Here is a 22,127-nt window from a genome sequence, read left to right as displayed (position 1 = left end):
AACAAATTACAAAGTCTCCTGAGAGACCAGCAAAAATTGCCATAGCTGACTGTGTTTCAAGTCATCAAGGCGGGAATTGGTTAAAGTTTTCAACCAGCAATAATCACGTCTCAGTAGAACTTCATAGACTATGAAATTGCCTCTGCACAAGAATGACCATTGAGTTTCAGCTTTTCAGGTGAGTATGAATCAACACTCGCATCACAGTGCTGTCAAATGTTGGGTGATGCAAGAACTGATTGGGTTTGATAATACCAGACACCTTCCCTCAACAAAAGCAACGGATAGAAATAGGAAATTGAAAACGCCAGAAATTAACATTGAAACAAATTACAAAGTCTCCTGAGAGACCAGCAAAAATTGCCATAGCTGACTGTTTCAAGTCATCAAGGCGAGTCAACAAGGCAAATCACAGTGCTGTCAAATGTTAAATGATGCAAGAACTGATTGGGTTTGATAATACCAGACACCTTCCCTCAACAAAAGCAACGGATAGAAATAGGAAATTGAAAACGCCAGAAATTAACATTGAAACAAATGACAAAGTCTCCTGAGAGACCAGCAAAAATTGCCATAGCTGACTGTGTTTCAAGTCATCAAGGCGGGAATTGGTTAAAGTTTTCAACCAGCAATAATCACGTCTCAGTAGAACTTCATAGACTATGAAATTGCCTCTGCACAAGAATAACCAGTGAGTTTCAGCTTTTCAGGTGGGTATGAATCAACACTCACATCACTGATGGTGCACTTTCAAATGTTGGGTGATGCAGGAACTAACTGGGTTTGAATTGGGGGATTACTCACGTGATTGGTTGATCATTTGGAAATCCCGCCCATTTATTGGTTCAGTTAATTGTATGCATTGACCAAGAGCAAAGGGTCAATACTTTGCTTCACTCGAAGAAGGACTTTAATCCCATCTTGTGTTAATTTTGTCAAGATCTCCTAATACCTGACAACTTCCCTCAATAAGTATGACGGATAGACATCGTAAATTGAAAACGCCAGAAATTAACATTGAAACAAATGACAAAGTCTCCTGAGAGACCAGCAAAAATTGCCATAGCTGACTGTGTTTCAAGTCATCAAGGCGGGAATTGGTTAAAGTTTTCAACCAGCAATAATCACGTCTCAGTAGAACTTCATAGACTATGAAATTGCCTCTGCACAAGAATGACCATTGAGTTTCAGCTTTTCAGGTGGGTATGAATCAACACTCGCATCACAGTGCTGTCAAATGTTGGGTGATGCAAGAACTGATTGGGTTTGATAATACCAGACACCTTCCCTCAACAAAAGCAACGGATAGAAATAGGAAATTGAAAACGCCAGAAATTAACATTGAAACAAATTACAAAGTCTCCTGAGAGACCAGCAAAAATTGCCATAGCTGACTGTGTTTCAAGTCATCAAGGCGGGAATTGGTTAAAGTTTTCAACCAGCAATAATCACGTCTCAGTAGAACTTCATAGACTATGAAATTGCCTCTGCACAAGAATGACCATTGAGTTTCAGCTTTTCAGGTGGGTATGAATCAACACTCGCATCACAGTGCTGTCAAATGTTGGGTGATGCAAGAACTGATTGGGTTTGATAATACCAGACACCTTCCCCTCAACAAAAGCAACGGATAGAAATAGGAAATTGAAAACGCCAGAAATTAACATTGAAACAAATTACAAAGTCTCCTGAGAGACCAGCAAAAATTGCCATAGCTGACTGTTTCAAGTCATCAAGGCGAGTCATCAAGGCGCATCACAGCACTGTCAAATGTTAAATGATGCAAGAACTGATTGGGTTTGATAATACCAGACACCTTCCCTCAACAAAAGCAACGGATAGAAATAGGAAATTGAAAACGCCAGAAATTAACATTGAAACAAATGACAAAGTCTCCTGAGAGACCAGCAAAAATTGCCATAGCTGACTGTTTCAAGTCATCAAGGCGGGAATTGGTTAAAGTTTTCAACCAGCAATAATCACGTCTCAGTAGAACTTCATAGACTATGAAATTGCCTCTGCACAAGAATAACCAGTGAGTTTCAGCTTTTCAGGTGGGTATGAATCAACACTCACATCACTGATGGTGCACTTTCAAATGTTGGGTGATGCAGGAACTAACTGGGTTTGAATTGGGGGATTACTCACGTGATTGGTTGATCATTTGGAAATCCCGCCCATTTATTGGTTCAGTTAATTGTATGCATTGACCAAGAGCAAAGGGTCAATACTTTGCTTCACTCGAAGAAGGACTTTAATCCCATCTTGTGTTAATTTTGTCAAGATCTCCTAATACCTGACAACTTCCCTCAATAAGTATGACGGATAGACATCGTAAATTGAAAACGCCAGAAATTAACATTGAAACAAATGACAAAGTCTCCTGAGAGACCAGCAAAAATTGCCATAGCTGACTGTGTTTCAAGTCATCAAGGCGGGAATTGGTTAAAGTTTTCAACCAGCAATAATCACGTCTCAGTAGAACTTCATAGACTATGAAATTGCCTCTGCACAAGAATGACCATTGAGTTTCAGCTTTTCAGGTGGGTATGAATCAACACTCGCATCACAGTGCTGTCAAATGTTGGGTGATGCAAGAACTGATTGGGTTTGATAATACCAGACACCTTCCCTCAACAAAAGCAACGGATAGAAATAGGAAATTGAAAACGCCAGAAATTAACATTGAAACAAATTACAAAGTCCCTTGAGAGACCAGCAAAAATTGCCATAGCTGACTGTGTTTCAAGTCATCAAGGCGGGAATTGGTTAAAGTTTTCAACCAGCAATAATCACGTCTCAGTAGAACTTCATAGACTATGAAATTGCCTCTGCACAAGAATGACCAGTGAGTTTCAGCTTTTCAGCTGGGTATGAATCAACACTCACATCACTGATGGTGCACTTTGAAATGTTGGGTGATGCAGGAACTAACTGGGTTTGAATTGGGGGATTACTCACGTGATTGGTTGATCATTTGGAAATCCCGCCCATTTATTGGCTCAGTTAATTGTATGCATTGACCAAGAGCAAAGGGTCAATACTTTTGTTGCGGCTCTTCCAACCAGTGGCCGCGGCAGGCTAAACATGAGGACACCGATGACGCGCAACAATTAACGCACAAAACACTTCTGTATCATTTGCTTCTTTATTTACACATGCCACTGTCCAAACTACAAATCAGCACATGGGATCAACTGTCAAACAAACGCACAGAATATCAAATCATTCAAATTGCGGTATGTTGCGCTATGTTGCGCTATGTTGCGGTCAACAGAAAGTTTTGCCTCGTGCTCACCCTACCTTCTGCTCATCACATCAGGTGCTGTGCACAAGTGAGTGCAACCACATTTACCTTATACCACACCCATGAGACACGCCCCACACCCATGCACCAATACAGTGAGTCCATTTAAACCAACCCACTTAGTCAGACGGAAATAACTCACATGGCTCCTACAACTTTGCTTCACTCGAAGAAAGACTTCAATCCCATCTTGTGTTAAATTTGTCAAGATCTCCTAATACCTGACAACTTCCCTCAATAAGTATGACGGATAGACATGGTAAATTGAAAACACCAGAATTTAACATTGAAACAAATGACAAAGTCTCCTGAGAGACCAGCAAAAATTGCCATAGCTGACTGTTTCAAGTCATCAAGGCGAGTCATCAAGGCGCATCACAGCACTGTCAAATGTTAAATGATGCAAGAACTGATTGGGTTTGATAATAACAGACACCTTCCCTCAACAAAAGCAACGGATAGAAATAGGAAATTGAAAACGCCAGAAATTAACATTGAATCTGTAACCGACCCAGAGTTTGGGCCGGTAAAACAGATTAAATGTTCCTGCAAAACAGGGAAATGATGAGACAGAGACGACTGGTGAAGTTTCTCTTTGCCTCGCTTCTGCCATATTTATTTATACAATCACATGTATTTTTAATTTGCAGCATCACCATTCTCTATATACAACAGAAATAACAGTAAAACCGTATATACAACAGAAATAACAGTAAAACCGTCTGTGTGTTCAAGCTGCAATACCACGATCTTTACATGGGAAACAAGAATACTTCACGTGTAGTGACCTTCAAATCATTTACTCGGTTATTCTCTCCGAATGACAATTCAAAACAATATGAAATGCATGTTCAAATACATTTTTACCTCTCTTTAACTTTTAACCCAAATACCTATGTATTCTGATTGTTTTAACCAACATACCAGTGCTTGGTCTTAAATCAATTTAGCTTAGTGGCTCACAAATACATGAAAGAGTCATGTGTATGTCGACAGGCTTAGCTTTAGCTTTAACATTCTCAAAATCACTTTTCAGAACCAGTAAACAGTCGTTTTTCACTGCCAACAGCAGATTAACATTCATATTCACAATATCAGGACACAACAAGGAGCTTATTCAGCTAAACGACCCGAAATAAGTGAAGAAAGGAAACCAAAATGGCGCCCGCGGCTGGCTGGGCTTTGGCATTTTTTCAGTCCTTCTACTTCATAAAACGTAACCAATAACAGCGTTTACCCGCTGATTTATACCCCCACATTTAGCTATGTTTCTTATCAATATTTTACAACCGTTTTACTATAGTTTTACCGGTTACAAACCTGCAAAACAGGGAAATGATGAGACAGAGACGACTGGTGAAGTTTCTCTTTGCCTCGCTTCTGCCATATTGGAGAGGAGGACCTATGACCTCGCTATTCTGTCTCACTGAACAAAGCGCCACCCGGAGGCTGGGGGGTGCAACTACCTCATTACACATGGTTCACTTCGGTGACAAGTCTCTCTTTCTTTTAACAAGTACTACTCCTGATGTGACCACACATTAGTGTGTCACACGCTCCCTGACAAATGGAAATGGCTCCTGACATTCAAAAATACAACCATTTTCCAAAAGTAATACAGTCAAATACTCAACATGGCATATGTGCAGGGTAAGTATATGGCCCAGCTGGATAAGGCACACAAGATGCAAACCCTGGGCTAAATGGTACAAAAGGTGTTAGTGTCCATGGCTGGTATGGAAAGAATGGCGCAGCTAGTGCAGATACTATGGCCTGTGGCTGTAGAGCCGGTTCTCCCAGTGACTCATAAGTAAACACTTGTCTAGGTCTCCTTTCTCGGGCTGACCTTCTTAACTCAGTCTGTGGGTCACCTGCTGGCATCTGTGGTAGCGCTTGGCCAGGTAAAGTGGACCTTTCACATCCTTCTTCCAGACAATTTGGCTGTGCCTGTACCTCAAGGACAGGGGGCATCTGACTGTCTATTCCTGTCTGTTCATGTTCGCTGGAGGTTCTTTCTCTTTCACTGTCTCTAGTTGGTAACTGGAAGCGGTTCCTTTGGTCCTCAGGGCTTTGGCTTGTTGGGGGTACGCCAGATTGACTATAATGGACGTCTCTTTCAACATGTCTAGCCTCTCTGGGGAACCTAAACCAGTACCCTCCTGCATCCTCATCAGATTCTGAGTCACTAGAATCGCTTTTCTGTCTGTTTTGTTCACTTAACTCCGCTTCTCTCTGTCTAATCGGTTTCTTAGGTGCCTGCTCAGATCTCGGAGGCGGAGCCTCAACTGGGAGGTCGTTAACCAGTAATAGGAGGTTACGGTGTAGGACCCTGGTTTTACTTCCATCACTGCCCTCCGAATAGACTGCATAAACTGGATTATCACCTATTTGCCCTTTAACCAAATAAATGGTTTTCTCCCAGTAAGATCGCAGCTTCCCTGGTCCCCCACGTTCACTGCAGTTCCTTACGAGGACCCTATCACCAGGCTGTAACACTACACCCCTCAGCTTTTTATCATAGAAAGACTTGTTTTTGATACTAGACAACCTACTTTTTTCACTGGCTATCCTGTACGCTTCTGTCATTCTTTTCGCCCACCTGTCTGTGTAGCTTTTGTGTGACATTATCTGCTTCTCCCCAACTAGACCAAATAAAATGTCTACAGGAAGGCGCGGGTGATGCCCAAACAGTAGAAAATGGGGGGAAAAACCTGTGGATTCATGGCGCGTACAGTTGTAAGCGTGAACTATGTGTGGCAAATGATCCTTCCAATTCCCCTTTTCTTTTTCGCCTAGCGTTCTTAACATTTGTAAAAGTGTCCTGTTAAACCTCTCGGCAGGATTACCTTGAGGATGATATGGGGATGTTCTCGAGTGTCCAGTACCTGATTTCTCCCTCAGTGTCTTGAAAAGTTCATTTTCAAACTCGCGCCCTTGGTCGTGGTGAAGTCGTGCTGGGTACCCAAAGCGCGGAATGAACTCTCCAAAGATTCGCTCAGCTGCTGTCTTCCCAGACTTGTTTTTGGTGGGGTACGCCTGGGCAAACCTGGTGAAGTGGTCCACGACGACAAGAATGTATTCATATCCCCCCCGGCTGGGCTCCAGGTGGAGATAGTCAATGCAGACCAGGTCCAAAGGCGAGGTGGATGTGATGGTGCCCATTGGAGCACGTACTTGGGTTGTTGGCTTCTTGCTAATGATACATCGGCACTTCCTGGTAACATAGCTTTCTATGTCCCGTTTCATGTACGGCCAGTAGAACCTCTCTCTCACCAGTGCCAGTACTCTCTCTGTGCCGATATGTCCCATGTTATCATGCAGGTGCTTTAACACCGTCTCTTTGTACTTTGCAGGGAGGATTAGTTGTTGCCTTTCACCTGTCTGTCTATACATCAGTCCGTTTTTGAAATGTAATTTGTCCCACTCCTGCAACATTTTCCTCGTTGTTTTAGTCACTGTGTTTCTGATGTCATTTGTTAAGACTGTCATTTTCTCCTTTAGCCTCATTATTTCTCCAACCGTTTTGTCTTCTCTTTGTGCTTGAGCTAGCTCATCTTGGTCGATTGCAGGGAAAACTGGATGTGGCTCCCGGGCTGCATTTTCAGCGATAGTTAGGGCAGCAATCCATGCAACATCACTTTCTCGAGCTGCTCTAGCTCCACCCCAGGCTGCTTGGACCACCTCAGGTGATAACTCTTCAGTGCACTCACCCACATACATGTCAATGTTAAGAGGGAGACGGGACAATGTGTCAGCATCAACATTGGCCCGGCCAGGCCTGTATTTGATCTCAAAGTGAAAGTCTGACAGTTCCCCGACCCAGCGATGGCCCACGGCATTAAGCTTGGCAGTACTCATAACGTAGGTCAATGGATTATTATCTGTATAGACGGTAAAGTGTGGAGCATAGTACAGATAGTCTCTAAAACGCTCACACACTGCCCATTTAAGTGCCAGAAATTCTAGCTTGCCGCTATGGAGACAATAATTCTTTTCTGCTGGTGACAATGTCCTGGACCCATACGCTATTACCCGTAATTTTCCATCCTGGCGCTGGTAAAGAACAGCACCGAGGCCCTGTTCTGAGGCATCTGTGTGGAGGCAGAACGGTGAGTTAAAATCTGGGTAGGCCAAAACTGGGGGACTCGTAAGCATGGTAATTAGCTGTTCAAGTACATGCTGGTGTTCACTAGTCCATTCAACGGGGGCCTTGGATGACAACTGGGGACCTTTAGTCTTCAGTTGGCGCGATGGGAAGGTTGGCATGTCCGGTTTTACTTTTAACAGTTCATAGATAGGTTTTGCAATCCTCGAAAAGTCTTGGACGTAGCTTCTGTAGTAGCTTAAGAAGCCAAGTAGACGCCTTATATCACCAACTGTTTGAGGTGTCTTAGTTTTTAGGGATTCTACGGCCTCTAAGTCTTTTGGATCAATCCTTACCCCTTCTGCAGATACAAGGCGGCCAACATACCTTACTTCTTTGCGAAACAGTTCGCATTTTTCGGGTCTTAGTTTTACTCCGTGCCTCTGGAGTGCTCTTAAAACTTGTCTCACACCCTCAACATGCTCTTCAAATGTTGGTGCATAGCATAAGATGTCGTCCAGGTATGGGATACAACAATTGTCCCTGAGCGAATCTAACATCTCCTCCATGCTTCTTTGAAAAGCCGCAGGTGCATTGGAGAGGCCGAAGGGTATTCGTACCCACTCATAAAGGCCCCAGGGGGTGACGAAGGCTGTGAGGTGACGTGAGCCCTCCGCCATGAAGCCCTGGTGGTACGCCTTTCCCTGATCAAGGATACTGAACCATGAATGCCCCCCCAGAGTGTCGGTCAGGTCTTGGATCCGAGGAAGAGGGTGTTTATCCGGAATGGTCTTCTGATTCAGCAGACGGTAGTCTATACAAAGGCGTAACGAGCCGTCTTTTTTTCGGACACAGACGACTGGAGCAGCATACGGTGACCTGGATTTAACAATCCACCCCTTGGCCAGGAGGTCCTGAATGTACTCCTTCACTTCGGAGAACAAAGGCTTTGGGACAGAGGAATAGGCCCTCTGCACTGGGATGTCATCTTTGAGGTTGAGTGACATGTGCAAACTAGGAATACAACCAATGTCATGAGCATCTTTAGCGAAAGCGCCTGACTCCTCCCATAACATCTTTTCCACAATGTCTTGCTGCTGTTTCTCAAGATGGCCTAGATCTACTGGTGGCTGCCACAAAGTTCTAGGGGAACCTGTCTCTGCCTGACAAACAGTAGTTGCCTCTACTTTAGCGTCGTTTTCAATGGGTGAATCTGTCTCTATCACCTTCTTAATTGCCTGGACGCTACCAATAGCAGTCTTTCTTGTTAGAACAATGTCATGTCTAGTGTGGTTTTCTACAGGCACAGCTACATAAGGTAGTTTGCCGGGCTGGATCTCTAAGAGTCCCTCTCCTAATCCTAACTGCTGCAACTGGACAGAACTCTCTTCAGGCTCAAACAAGACTAAACGTTCACTTGGGTCAAGCTGTGGTGGGACTTTACACTTTACCCAGGTTGTGCTGCCAGCAGGAATTACTGTGTCTCTGTAACCCACCCTCAAGCGCCCCTGAGCTGTGTTCTCCTGATGTGTCTGGATGAAATGTACCATTCCCTGTGCTTCATCGACTGGAATAGACAGTGCACCCCCAAGTAGCTTAGCTAAGTTAGAAGCAGCCTGTGCTGGGCTTCCCTGGATTAACACTTCCACCACATTGAACCCTATGAGTGGTGTGTCTAAGGGCACTGAGCTAATTAGAAACGGCACGTTCATGGAAAGCTCTGGGTCTTCATTGCCTGGCAAATTTACAGTTAATATTACCCACCCATCAAATGGAAGAGATTCCCCATTAACTGCATAAATCTTTGGCACTTTCCCATAGTCAGTTAACTCTATGAGCTCTGCTATCGGACGAACATTGACATCTGGAATGTATTTATTTTTCCAAGCTCGGTCTATCAAGCTAACCTGAGCCCCTGTATCTACAAGAGCGGTCACAGTTAACCCATTAAGAAGGCATTTTGTTGTTGCTTTTTTTCCTATTAGTCTTACTATTGGCTCTCTGTTGCTTACAGCGGTTTTTAGTGGCTCATTTCTGCTCTTCTTGGATTTCTGTCTCTTGAGTTTAGCTTGGTGCACTTTGGTGTTGTCACATGATTCAGTCTCTGTGTCAAGGTGGGACTCCGATGTTGTCCCGGTCACAGCTGGTCCCTCCGCAGCAACCGGCCCTCGTTTCCCGGCTGCTTTGGACGTTTGAGGCAGCCAATTGCTCTATGGCCCTCTTCGCCGCACGAGAAGCAGTGGTTACAATTTTTAGAGCCCACCTGTGAACATGTAGAACATGCATAAAGTCTCTCAGTCTTTGTTGCAGCTGGTCTAGCTGTACTGCTAGAAGACTCTTTCTTCATTTTTTCTGCGAGTGAATCTACTACTCTAGTGAGTGCATCAATCTTCTCTTCCAGTTGCTTTACTGTGTCGGCTGTTGACTTTTGATCTGCAACCTCTCTCTTTGTTAGTTTGACTTTCCCCTCATCCACATGGGCAACATGAGCACTGAACTGTTTTGCTCGGGGTGTGGAACCTAATCTCCGGTGACGCTCAGATTCTTCACTGGTCACTTTCATTGCATGTTTCAGAATCATCTCATCTGTCACTGACTGGTTCGCCAGCAAGGGCTTCAGCTCTCTTCTAATATCATTGTCCTTATGTCCGATCCCCTGATAAACTGTGTGCAAGAAGACACCTTGAACTGTTTCTGGGGTATATTTAATCTCAGAATCAGTCTTTTTGGACTCAAAAAGAACTCTTTGTTTTAGGCCAATTATGCGGTAGAGAAATTGTTGTGTTGTTTCATTTTCTCTCTGTTTGGCACAAATCAGTTCCTGGAACAGCTCTGTACTACTCCTTTCTCCAAGATGGGACTGCAGGAATCCTTTTAACCCGGCAACTGTCATGTCATCTTTATTAACTAACATGTCCTTGAAACTGCCTGGTTTAATTATTTTTAACACCCCTCTAACAATCTCAGATTCTGTAAAATTCTCTTTTAGCCCCTCCTCTATCTGCCTACACACACTGTTGTAGCTGATGTCTGACATGTGATCCCCTACTTGGCCTCCCTGAACCTTGAACTCACGTCTCGGAAGATAAGGTAGGTCTTTGAGGGAAACTACAGGGCCTGGGGGAGGTCTAACATTACTTTGTGAGGTGAGTTGAGCTTGCTGTAGTGCAGGAGTTTTTACTAAACCTTGCAATGTCCTACCAACCTTCTCATAGTCCGAAATCATTTTAAGGAGTTCTTCTTGTGGGATGTTAAGGCTAGAGTCAGACTGATCCATGTTTACTTGAGCTGCATTGAACTGGCTGGGCTCTGAGGTAGGGTGGGGTGCATGCTCTGACGTCCGTGTTTCCACATCTGTCTCCACGGCACTGGTCTGGTTGTTGGTAGGATTCAGAAGTTCATCTACCATGTCCTTTAGCGCTAACAATTCCCCCATCCCACTGTCCTCAGCTTCTAACATTGCCTTGCTGTAGATGAAGGAGTTGATGTACTCGAAGCTTCCTTCTGCATCATCATTTGACAGCTCTGACAGATCCTTGCCTGGTACTGGACCCACCTTTGCAGCAATCTCAAAAAGCTGATCCGGCATCAGTGCGAAAAGGCCCTTCCTGATGTCCCACACCAGGCTCTTCCTTACACCGTCAGCCATGATGTCCTCCTCGTTGCTCTGCGATGGGTAATTCTAAACTGGATCTTCCCTCTGTAGTGGACAGCAGCTCCTCCGCTTTACACCAACTCTCCTTGGGCCATCAGCTCCGCAGCAGGTCTTATGGATGTGTGAGGATCAGCTCCATTGATGATGTGGAACCAATCCCCGTACGGGCCACCAAGAATCTGTAACCGACCCAGAGTTTGGGCCGGTAAAACAGATTAAATGTTCCTGCAAAACAGGGAAATGATGAGACAGAGACGACTGGTGAAGTTTCTCTTTGCCTCGCTTCTGCCATATTTATTTATACAATCACATGTATTTTTAATTTGCAGCATCACCATTCTCTATATACAACAGAAATAACAGTAAAACCGTATATACAACAGAAATAACAGTAAAACCGTCTGTGTGTTCAAGCTGCAATACCACGATCTTTACATGGGAAACAAGAATACTTCACGTGTAGTGACCTTCAAATCATTTACTCGGTTATTCTCTCCGAATGACAATTCAAAACAATATGAAATGCATGTTCAAATACATTTTTACCTCTCTTTAACTTTTAACCCAAATACCTATGTATTCTGATTGTTTTAACCAACATACCAGTGCTTGGTCTTAAATCAATTTAGCTTAGTGGCTCACAAATACATGAAAGAGTCATGTGTATGTCGACAGGCTTAGCTTTAGCTTTAACATTCTCAAAATCACTTTTCAGAACCAGTAAACAGTCGTTTTTCACTGCCAACAGCAGATTAACATTCATATTCACAATATCAGGACACAACAAGGAGCTTATTCAGCTAAACGACCCGAAATAAGTGAAGAAAGGAAACCAAAATGGCGCCCGCGGCTGGCTGGGCTTTGGCATTTTTTCAGTCCTTCTACTTCATAAAACGTAACCAATAACAGCGTTTACCCGCTGATTTATACCCCCACATTTAGCTATGTTTCTTATCAATATTTTACAACCGTTTTACTATAGTTTTACCGGTTACAAACCTGCAAAACAGGGAAATGATGAGACAGAGACGACTGGTGAAGTTTCTCTTTGCCTCGCTTCTGCCATATTGGAGAGGAGGACCTATGACCTCGCTATTCTGTCTCACTGAACAAAGCGCCACCCGGAGGCTGGGGGGTGCAACTACCTCATTACACATGGTTCACTTCGGTGACAAGTCTCTCTTTCTTTTAACAAGTACTACTCCTGATGTGACCACACATTAGTGTGTCACAGAAACAAATGACAAAGTCTCCTGAGAGACCAGCAAAAATTGCCATAGCTGACTGTGTTTCAAGTCATCAAGGCGGGAATTGGTTAAAGTTTTCAACCAGCAATAATCACGTCTCAGTAGAACTTCATAGACTATGAAATTGCCTCTGCACAAGAATGACCATTGAGTTTCAGCTTTTCAGGTGGGTATGAATCAACACTCGCATCACAGTGCTGTCAAATGTTGGGTGATGCAAGAACTGATTGGATTTGATAATACCAGACACCTTCCCCTCAACAAAAGCAACGGATAGAAATAGGAAATTGAAAACGCCAGAAATTAACATTGAAACAAATGACAAAGTCTCCTGAGAGACCAGCAAAAATTGCCATAGCTGACTGTGTTTCAAGTCATCAAGGCGGGAATTGGTTAAAGTTTTCAACCAGCAATAATCACGTCTCAGTAGAACTTCATAGACTATGAAATTGCCTCTGCACAAGAATGACCATTGAGTTTCAGCTTTTCAGGTGGGTATGAATCAACACTCGCATCACAGTGCTGTCAAATGTTGGGTGATGCAAGAACTGATTGGGTTTGATAATACCAGACACCTTCCCCTCAAAAAAAGCAACGGATAGAAACAGGAAATTGAAAATGCCAGAAATTAACATTGAAACAAATGACAAAGTCTCCTGAGAGACCAGCAAAAATTGCCATAGCTGACTGTTTCAAGTCATCAAGGCGGGAATTGGTTAAAGTTTTCAACCAGCAATAATCACGTCTCAGTAGAACTTCATAGACTATGAAATTGCCTCTGCACAAGAATAACCAGTGAGTTTCAGCTTTTCAGGTGGGTATGAATCAACACTCACATCACTGATGGTGCACTTTGAAATTTTGGGTGATGCAGGAACTAACTGGGTTTGAATTGGGGGATTACCCACGTGATTGGTTGATCATTTGGAAATCCCGCCCATTTATTGGCTCAGTTAATTGTATGCATTGACCAAGAGCAAAGGGTCAATACTTTTGTTGCAGCTCTTCCAACCAGTGGCCGCGGCAGGCTAAACATGAGGACACCGATGACGCGCAACAATTAACGCACAAAACACTTCTGTATCATTTGCTTCTTTATTTACACATGCCACTGTCCAAACTACAAATCAGCACATGGGATCAACTGTCAAACAAACGCACAGAATATCAAATCATTCAAATTGCGGTATGTTGCGCTATGTTGCGGTCAACAGAAAGTTTTGCCTCGTGCTCACCCTACCTTCTGCTCATCACATCAGGTGCTGTGCACAAGTGAGTGCAACCACATTTACCTTATACCACACCCATGAGACACGCCCCACACCCATGCACCAATACAGTGAGTCCATTTAAACCAACCCACTTAGTCAGACGGAAATAACTCACATGGCTCCTACAACTTTGCTTCACTCGAAGAAAGACTTCAATCCCATCTTGTGTTAAATTTGTCAAGATCTCCTAATACCTGACAACTTCCCTCAATAAGTATGACGGATAGACATGGTAAATTGAAAACACCAGAATTTAACATTGAAACAAATGACAAAGTCTCCTGAGAGACCAGCAAAAATTGCCATAGCTGACTGTTTCAAGTCATCAAGGCGAGTCATCAAGGCGCATCACAGCACTGTCAAATGTTAAATGATGCAAGAACTGATTGGGTTTGATAATAACAGACACCTTCCCTCAACAAAAGCAACAGATAGAAATAGGAAATTGAAAACGCCAGAAATTAACATTGAAACAAATTACAAAGTCTCCTGAGAGACCAGCAAAAATTGCCATAGCTGACTGTGTTTCAAGTCATCAAGGCGGGAATTGGTTAAAGTTTTCAACCAGCAATAATCACGTCTCAGTAGAACTTCATAGACTATGAAATTGCCTCTGCACAAGAATGACCATTGAGTTTCAGCTTTTCAGGTGGGTATGAATCAACACTCACATCACTGATGGTGCACTTTCAAATGTTGGGTGATGCAGGAACTAACTGGGTTTGAATTGGGGGATTACTCACGTGATTGGTTGACCATTTGGAAATCCCGCCCATTTATTGGCTCAGTTAATTGTATCCATTGACCAGGAGCAAAGGGTCAATACTTTGCTTCACTCGAAGAAGGACTTTAATCCCATCTTGTGTTAATTTTGTCAAGATCTCCTAATACCTGACAACTTCCCTCAATAAGTATGACGGATAGACATCGTAAATTGAAAACGCCAGAAATTAACATTGAAACAAATGACAAAGTCTCCTGAGAGACCAGCAAAAATTGCCATAGCTGACTGTGTTTCAAGTCATCAAGGCGGGAATTGGTTAAAGTTTTCAACCAGCAATAATCACGTCTCAGTAGAACTTCATAGACTATGAAATTGCCTCTGCACAAGAATGACCCATGAGTTTCAACTTTTCAGCTGGGTATGAATCAAAACTCGTATCACTATGGGGCGCTGTTTGTAAAGTGAAACATGCTGAAATTAACGGCAACATTTTTCCACATTTAGCTCAACACAAGTCATTTTTTACAACATTTAGTAAAATATTTGTAACTTTTCATATTTAAAACAGAATTTTAAATGCTAAATCTAAATGTCAAATATTCAATCTAAATGTTAAATCTAAATATTATATTTAAATCTAAATGTTCAGTTCAGTTCTTTTTTATTTTAAACATATACATTTACCAACATTTCATAAAATCATTCCATACAGTTGTTTGAAAAGGAGTAGGCAGAAGTATATACTTATTTAGCCCTACCCCCTCAGGTTTACATCCTCATCATCTAAATTTGAACAACAAAAACGTATACAATGTCTTCAACTTAGAACATAACATCTCAAAAAAATATTTTCACATGTTCAACTAAAACTATATTTAGATTTGCTAATTTGCAGAAGAAAATAAACATGAGTTTGACTGCTGTCTTGGGTTAATTGCATTTTCTTCATTCTTATACTTATTAAATATTTCTTTTTTGAGTTTTATTTTAAACTGTTTTATATCACTACTGACTTTTATTTCTTCTTTTAACTCATTCCAGAATTTAACTCCCGCTATTGAAATAGACATCCTTTTCAATGTTGTTCTTACTCTTTGTAATTTTAAATTCCACTTCCCTCTAAAATTATACCTCCCTTCTCTTTCTAAGAACCATTTACTTATTTCGATTGGGAGCATTCCTTTCCTTACCTTATATATTATTTGCACTGTTTTAAACTTCACCAGATCCTGGAATTTTATAGCTTGCGTCCTAATAAAGAGTGCATTTGTGTGACCCCTATACCCCTCCTGATTTATTAGTCTAATGGCCCCATTCTGCATTATGATTATAGTCTGAATATTACTTTTATATGTATTTCCCCAAACCTCTACACAATAACTCATGTATGGTAATAGCAAAGCACAATATAACATATACAATGTTTTCCTATCCAGAAATTGTTTTACTTTCCCCAAGACAGCAATGCCCCGTGCTAACTTTCCCCTCACATAAGTGATGTGTGATTTCCAACAGGCCTTTTGATCAATGATCACACCAAGAAATTTTATGGCATTAACCCTTTCTAGATATATATTATCGACACAAATTTCAATGTTAATGTTTTTCTTATAGTTTCCGAATAACATAAATTTTGCTTTATTTAAATTTAAGGACAATTTGTTTCTATCAAACCACTTCTTTAATATATTTAACTCCTGTGTGATCACCTCCAAAACCTGTTGAAATTCCGCACCTGAACAAAGTATATTGGTATCATCTGCAAAAATTACACACTTCAGTATCTTCGATACTTTACAAATATCATTTATATACATAATAAACATTTTCGGACCTAATACTGATCCTTGAGGTACTCCACATTCAATATCCATCAATTTAGATTTAAACTCATTTATTTGTACATATTGCTGTCGATTCATCACATAGCTGTGTATCCAATCCAGTACCACACCCCTGAACCCATATTTTTCCAGTTTGATTTTTAGAATTTCGTGGTCAACAGTATCAATGCTTTTTTTTAGATCTAGAAAGACTCCAAGTGCATACTTCTTGTTATCCATACATTCTGTTATTTCTTCCATTAAATCCATCAATGCCAAAACTGTTGATCTATTATTTCTAAACCCATACTGGCAATTTGCCAACAAATCATGTTTATCCACAAAGCTATCAAATCTTTTTAGAAATAGTTTTTCCAGTATCTTAGAAAACTGGGAGAGTACCGACACTGGTCTATAATTTGTAAAACAATGCTTTTCACCTGATTTATAAATGGGAATAATTTTTGCAACTTTCATTTTTTGTGGAAAAACCCCTTCCTGGAAAGACAAATTAAAAATATATTGTAGTGGTTTTACAATACCATCAATTACTCTCTTTACCGTTAACATATCAATATCATGACAGTCAGTACTTGTTTTGTTCTTAAGTCCACTGACAATATCATATATCTCCTTCTCTTCCACTGCTCTTAAAAACATTGAACTTGCATTCCTTTCAATGTTTCCTCCAGTCTCCCTTTCTATCATATCAACCTTTATTTCCGCAGCCAGTTTTGGCCCTATATTTACAAAAAATTCATTGAATCCATTTACTACTTCGTTCATTTTACTAATAGTATTTGTCCCTTCCGTAAAATACCCAGGGTAGTCAGTAGTCCTTGGTCCATTTTTTATTATACTATTTAATACCTTCCATATCCCTTTCATGCTATCTTTATTATCTTCTAACTTTTTGATGAAGTATTCTTTTTTACAAGTTCTCATTATGTTAGTTAATTTATTTTTATACTTTTTATATTTATTTTCAGATTCTGTAGTTCTCTTTTTAATGAATTATCTATATAAGATGGGGTTTTTTTTACAGGCATTTTGCAGTCCCTTTGTCATCCATGGTCTTCCTGCATACTTGTCTTTCCTGTTGACTTCAATGAGTAGGCTGTTTTCCTCTAATAAGGCCACGAATATGCTTAAGAATGCCTCATAGCAGGGACGTGCAGAGAGGTTTAAAGGGGCGGGTGCTCAAAGTTAAAAAGGGGCACATTGAACCATGCTGAATAACAACAACACACATTCATCAAGAATCTAATATGGGAAGGGCAGGGCTGTGTTGATCTGAGACTGTAGACATTAAAAAGTCCACAGGAGAGATGGTAGCTGATTAAACAAGTTTCATGAGATAATAACAAAATGCAAAGATTGGTGACAGCGCTTGGAACCATAAGGCAACGAAAAACTGTGACATAAACTCGGCTCTGCCTGTGAATCACTCTTTGCTTCTCTTCTTCCTTCCTTCCCATCATTTCATATATCACTCTCCACTTGCTGTCTATCTGAGAACAAGGCACAACTTGCTATTGCAATAAACTATAATCTAATTATCCACACCTAACAACTCTTGCACTTAATCTATAATAAAATGATGACAGCAAAATGTTATAGCCCTGCCTTTAGTAGCCTCATACAGCTCCTACTGTTTCCTCCTCATGTCCTTACCAGCCATGTCTGCACAATGTTATATCATGAGTAATATTTTTTTAAATCCAGCTAAATAAAACACACACATGCACACACAGTGACATTTTAGACCTTCTTCAGAATACTGTATATACTATGGGCATCCTTACATTATTATTTATTACTAGAGCTACAATAATAAAGCAATGAGGAGGGGGAAGTAATAAATATGAAATAATGTATTTATGATGATTCCATTTGTTTCACTATCCACTCTGTGCAGGGCAAAGCTTATTACATTTTTAAACTGTAGAGATACAATCATTTTACTGCTGTAAAATCCAACTTTTGTCTTATTTAAAATATAAATCTAATATAATCTGCTTCTTAATGTATGTTCTTTAAAATACAGCGTGTGTTTTTTAATATATTATAATTATAATAATTATTATGTGGACATGCATATTAGATCGTTTTTTAGTGAAATATAATCCCTCCAGAAAGGCAGGAAATGCCCAGAAACTTACTTTAAAACTAAATATGTTCCCTAAAACGGTGACAGAGCTACAGACCCATGACAGCCTTACACAGGTAGCCAGCAGCTATGACCAGCACTACTTGAGCAGTTAATAAAAGGACAGGTAATGTTTGTCGCGCTGTTGCACACACAGCACGCTCGTTTGTTTCAGTTCGTCAGTTGCAACAAGACAGCTTACCAACGTGTACGTAATAAGCTAACACTCCTGTGTGCTACACACTACAGTGTACGCTGTACACCTACTTACTGGTTTTGTCGCATCAGTCTGTGTCTCTGAGTTAACTTGTGTTTCTCCTACAGCTCCGGACCGCAACAAATGCGCGTGCTCTTTGTGAGCTCGTTCCCGGCTCGTCGTCGAGGGCGATCATTGGTTAAATGTGATCATGTGACTGATGCAAGCCAGATCCTTTTATTTAGCAAAACTATGATTAATAGTTAAATATTATTGTTGAGGGGCACAGACAGGACTCCGCACGCACACACACATAAAATAAATAAATAAATAAATAAATAAAATTTAAAAGTTGCCTCAACAAAAGGGCACTTTGGGCACTCATCAGGAAAGGGGCGGGTGTTCAAGCCCCTCTAGCCCCCCCTCTGCACGTCCCTGGTCTCTATCCATCTAGTATTAAATCTTTCTGGGAAACAAGTATGTATATTATGCACACACACAAACACACATGCAGCTATTACCTATTTCTTGTTTTTATACCTAAGATGAATTATTGTTGAATGAAGACATTTTTCAAACAAATGTAAAATGTGGGCAATTGTGTTTATTGGGTAAAGGAAAAGGCAGAAGGGGGGGGAAAGGATAGAAAGAATGAAAGAGAGAGATGAGAGAAAACCCCAACAATCCCCTCTGAGCAAGCAGCAGGCGACAGTGGATAGGAAAAACTCCTTTTAAAGTGAAAGACACCTAAAGGAGAAACCTATGGCAGAACCAGGCTCAGGAGGGGGCAGTCAACTGCCGGGACTGGTCGGGGGGTGAGGGTGAAAAAAGAAAAAGGAGGGAGGGGAAGGGGGGAAATGAAGATGGAATAGAGGTGGAGGAAGACGAGGTTACATCAGGTGAGAAGCAGCAGTGCCCCTCCTCCAGAACCAGTGGAAGCGTTTTTTCTTCTTTTTCAGATACTCTTCCACCAGCACTTTTTTCTCAATGATGAGGGTTTTCAGCTCATCGATTGTTTCTGCGTTTTCTTTCTCAAGTTTGTTGCATCTTTTCACCATGTCTTCTAATTGTTCTTGTTTTTCTTTAAGCTTGTCTTTCAGTTCTTTAACTGTTGCCTCCTCTATTCGCTTTGCCTTGTGCACATCTGTGTGCATGTCTTCCAGCTGCTGGTTTCTCTTCTGGATTTCTTGAAGTCTACACTGCAGGTCTTTATGTGTTTTCTGTTGTTCTTGCTTTTGCGCCTGGATTTCAGTGTTTTTGTACTTCAAGGTCTTAGAAAGTTCCTCAAGTTCGGTATTTTTTCTCAGCATCTCATTGATGCTACTCTGCATCGCTGAGCATTGTTTTTCCAGCTTTTTCTTTTCTTCTTCCAGTACAGTTGATTTGTACTTTGTTTCGTTATACAATTCTTGGAGTGCTTGATTTTTCCTCTGGAGATGAAGTTTTTCTTCTTCCTGTTGTATTTTCTGTTGGTCTTTTTCTTGAAGAAGCTCTTTATTTCCGTGCACTTTTTTATCAAGCCTGATTTGGAGCGATCTGTGTTTTTCCTCCATCTCGTCAAGCTTGGAGTCCATTTCTTTCTGTTTCATTTCCAGTTTCTTCTTGTCTTGAAGCAACTGTTGACTTTTGTGCAGAGTTTTGTCATGTTTCACCTGCAGCGCTTTGTATTTTTCCTCCATGGCTTGGAGTTTGCTCTGCAGGTCTCTCTGCTCTACGGGCTCTTGTTTCTTTTCTTGGAGGTTCTCCTTATTTCTCTCCAGAGCTTCATCAAGCATTACTCGCAAGCCTTCATTTTGTTTCTCAGTGTTCCTCAGCTTGCAATCCATTTCTTCCTTTTTTATTTTCTGTTGGTCTATCTTGTGAAGAAACTCTTTATTTCTCTCCAGAGCTTCATCAAGCATCACTTGCAAGCCTTCATTCTGTTTCTTGATGTGCCTCAGCTTGCAATCCATTTCTTCCTTTTTTATTTTCTGTTGGTCTTTCTCGTGCAGAAACTCTTTATTTCTCTCCAGAGCTTCATCAAGCATCACTTGCAAGCCTTCATTTTGTTTCTCGATGTTCCTCAGCTTGCAATCCATTTCTTCCTGATGTATTTTCTGTTGGTCTTTTTCTTGAAGCAGCTCTTTATTTTTGAGCAGTGTTTCCTCAAGAGTTAGTTGCAGCATTTTCAGTTTTTCCTCCAAGACTTCAAGCTGGGAGTCTGTTTCTTTCTCCAGCATTTCTTGTTGCTCTCTCTCTTGAATGAACTCTTTATTTCTGTGCACTGTTTTCTCAAGCTTGATTTGGAGCGATCTGTGTTTTTCCTCCATCTCGTCAAGCTTGGAGTCAATTTCCTTCTGTTTCATTTCCATTTGCTTCTTGTCTTGAAGCAACTGTTGACTTTTGTGCAGAGTTTTGTCATGTTTCACCTGCAGCGCTTTGTATTTTTCCTCCATGGCTTGGAGTTTGCTCTGCATGTCTCTCTGCTGTGTGGACTGTTGCTTCTCTTCTTGGTGGATTTCCTTCAGTTTTTCCAGAGCTTCGTCAAGCTTCTCTTGGAGCTCCTGATTCTTCTTGACCATGTTTTCCTGTTTTATGCTCTCTTTTTTCTCCTTTTGGAGCAGATCTTTATTTTTTTCCAGAGCTCCATCAAGCTTTTCTTGGAGCTCCTGATTCTTCTTGAGCATTTTATCCCCTTTAATGCTCTCTTTTTTCTCATTTTGGAGCAGATCTTTAATTTTTTCTAGAGCTTCATCAAGCTTTTCTTGGAGCTCGTGATTCTTCTTATCTTGGAGAGCCCATTGTTTCTCCTCAATAATACCTTCCCTTTCCTGAAGCTGGTAGGATAATTTTTCTAATTCAGCGCTCTTTCTCTCATTTTCTTCTGTCAGGATCTTAATCTTTTCTCTGTTCATGAGATTTTCCTTCTCCATTTCTTCCAATCGCTTTTCCTCTAATTCCACCTGTTCATCCCAAGGAAGAGAGCTGATGTAAGGGTCTAGGGACTCATACCATGGAATAGAGCTGGGGTCAGCTTCTTGTCTTTCTTGCTCTTTCTGAGACATGTTGGAGTCTGTATACCGTGAGTACGAAAAGTATCCAGATGTTTGAAAATGCTTTACTGGTGAACGTTTGAATGCTGCTAACATAAGTGCTGCAAATAACGGACTGAAAGTTGTACCTCCTCACCCCTATTTATGGATTCAGAAGCCTGTGACATCACAATTCCATAAGCCAATGAGGTTGTCACATGACATTCTAGAATGAGGTCATGTTTTTGTATGAATTTTTTAAATAACATCAACATTCCGTAAGCCAATGAGCAGTGGCGTGCACAGACATTTTGGGGGGCAAGTGCTCCAGGGGGAAAAAAGGGCACTTTTTGCATATGTGGAAAACCTTTTCTTTGTATAATAAAAAAATCGCACAGGTTAAATGCAATTTGACTTTTATTTTCTCCTTTCTCAGCCTCTCTTTCCTAGGCATTATGCTTGCTGAAATTAGTAAATAAATAGACCAAAATGTATGAGAACGAATAAGACTGACTGTGGTCATTACAAGAACAGGGCAGAATGGTCGTTTTCACAGGCAATTGGGAACTGCCTATTTTTCCTTTAGCAAATTAATGTGTTAATGTTGCCAATATGTTACACCAAAAAAAATTAACATGTCTAACCAGTGCTTCTCAAAAC

The 22,127-nt window shown here is 41.1% G+C and overlaps 1 protein-coding gene and 12 non-coding genes across 13 annotated transcripts; all 13 read right to left on the bottom strand.

The window, feature by feature from the left end:
- Nucleotides 1-14: 14 nt before the first annotated feature.
- LOC146611777 (U4 spliceosomal RNA) lies at nt 15-154 on the bottom strand. The gene has a single exon (XR_014904967.1). It is a non-coding gene; the product is annotated as a U4 spliceosomal RNA (small nuclear RNA).
- Nucleotides 155-546: 392 nt separating this feature from the next.
- On the bottom strand, nt 547-686 carry LOC146611776 (U4 spliceosomal RNA). Its single transcript, XR_014904965.1, has one exon. It is a non-coding gene; the product is annotated as a U4 spliceosomal RNA (small nuclear RNA).
- Nucleotides 687-1,035: 349 nt separating this feature from the next.
- Nucleotides 1,036-1,175, bottom strand: LOC146611775 (U4 spliceosomal RNA). The gene has a single exon (XR_014904964.1). It is a non-coding gene; the product is annotated as a U4 spliceosomal RNA (small nuclear RNA).
- Nucleotides 1,176-1,359: 184 nt separating this feature from the next.
- LOC146611774 (U4 spliceosomal RNA) lies at nt 1,360-1,499 on the bottom strand. Its single transcript, XR_014904963.1, has one exon. It is a non-coding gene; the product is annotated as a U4 spliceosomal RNA (small nuclear RNA).
- A 393-nt stretch (nt 1,500-1,892) lies between these two features.
- Nucleotides 1,893-2,030, bottom strand: LOC146611773 (U4 spliceosomal RNA). Its single transcript, XR_014904956.1, has one exon. It is a non-coding gene; the product is annotated as a U4 spliceosomal RNA (small nuclear RNA).
- Nucleotides 2,031-2,379: 349 nt separating this feature from the next.
- On the bottom strand, nt 2,380-2,519 carry LOC146611772 (U4 spliceosomal RNA). The gene has a single exon (XR_014904962.1). It is a non-coding gene; the product is annotated as a U4 spliceosomal RNA (small nuclear RNA).
- A 184-nt stretch (nt 2,520-2,703) lies between these two features.
- LOC146611771 (U4 spliceosomal RNA) lies at nt 2,704-2,843 on the bottom strand. Its single transcript, XR_014904975.1, has one exon. It is a non-coding gene; the product is annotated as a U4 spliceosomal RNA (small nuclear RNA).
- A 9,452-nt stretch (nt 2,844-12,295) lies between these two features.
- On the bottom strand, nt 12,296-12,435 carry LOC146611770 (U4 spliceosomal RNA). The gene has a single exon (XR_014904961.1). It is a non-coding gene; the product is annotated as a U4 spliceosomal RNA (small nuclear RNA).
- Nucleotides 12,436-12,620: 185 nt separating this feature from the next.
- On the bottom strand, nt 12,621-12,760 carry LOC146611769 (U4 spliceosomal RNA). The gene has a single exon (XR_014904960.1). It is a non-coding gene; the product is annotated as a U4 spliceosomal RNA (small nuclear RNA).
- A 185-nt stretch (nt 12,761-12,945) lies between these two features.
- Nucleotides 12,946-13,083, bottom strand: LOC146611768 (U4 spliceosomal RNA). Its single transcript, XR_014904985.1, has one exon. It is a non-coding gene; the product is annotated as a U4 spliceosomal RNA (small nuclear RNA).
- A 966-nt stretch (nt 13,084-14,049) lies between these two features.
- Nucleotides 14,050-14,189, bottom strand: LOC146611767 (U4 spliceosomal RNA). Its single transcript, XR_014904959.1, has one exon. It is a non-coding gene; the product is annotated as a U4 spliceosomal RNA (small nuclear RNA).
- Nucleotides 14,190-14,538: 349 nt separating this feature from the next.
- On the bottom strand, nt 14,539-14,678 carry LOC146611766 (U4 spliceosomal RNA). Its single transcript, XR_014904958.1, has one exon. It is a non-coding gene; the product is annotated as a U4 spliceosomal RNA (small nuclear RNA).
- A 4,452-nt stretch (nt 14,679-19,130) lies between these two features.
- On the bottom strand, nt 19,131-21,709 carry LOC146611765 (uncharacterized). Its single transcript, XM_085343257.1, has one exon. The coding sequence runs from the start codon at nt 21,582-21,584 to the stop codon at nt 19,347-19,349; it is 2,238 nt and encodes a 745-aa protein (XP_085199383.1). The 5' UTR covers nt 21,585-21,709; the 3' UTR covers nt 19,131-19,346.
- Nucleotides 21,710-22,127: the final 418 nt, after the last annotated feature.

The sequence above is a fragment of the Diplotaxodon limnothrissa genome, linkage group LG19 (genome assembly GCF_057381915.1).
Source record: "Diplotaxodon limnothrissa isolate DT_005_m linkage group LG19, D_limnothrissa_male_GT1.1, whole genome shotgun sequence".
NCBI classification, from domain to species: domain Eukaryota; kingdom Metazoa; phylum Chordata; class Actinopteri; order Cichliformes; family Cichlidae; genus Diplotaxodon; species Diplotaxodon limnothrissa.
Note: the sequence above shows the minus strand (reverse complement) of the source record. Positions and strands in the feature narration are given on the sequence as shown.

What these genes read in the sequence shown, in the direction of transcription:
- LOC146611765 (XM_085343257.1), bottom strand. Translation starts at nt 21,584, where the DNA reads ATGTTAGCAGCATTCAAACGTTCACCAGTAAAGCATTTTCAAACATCT.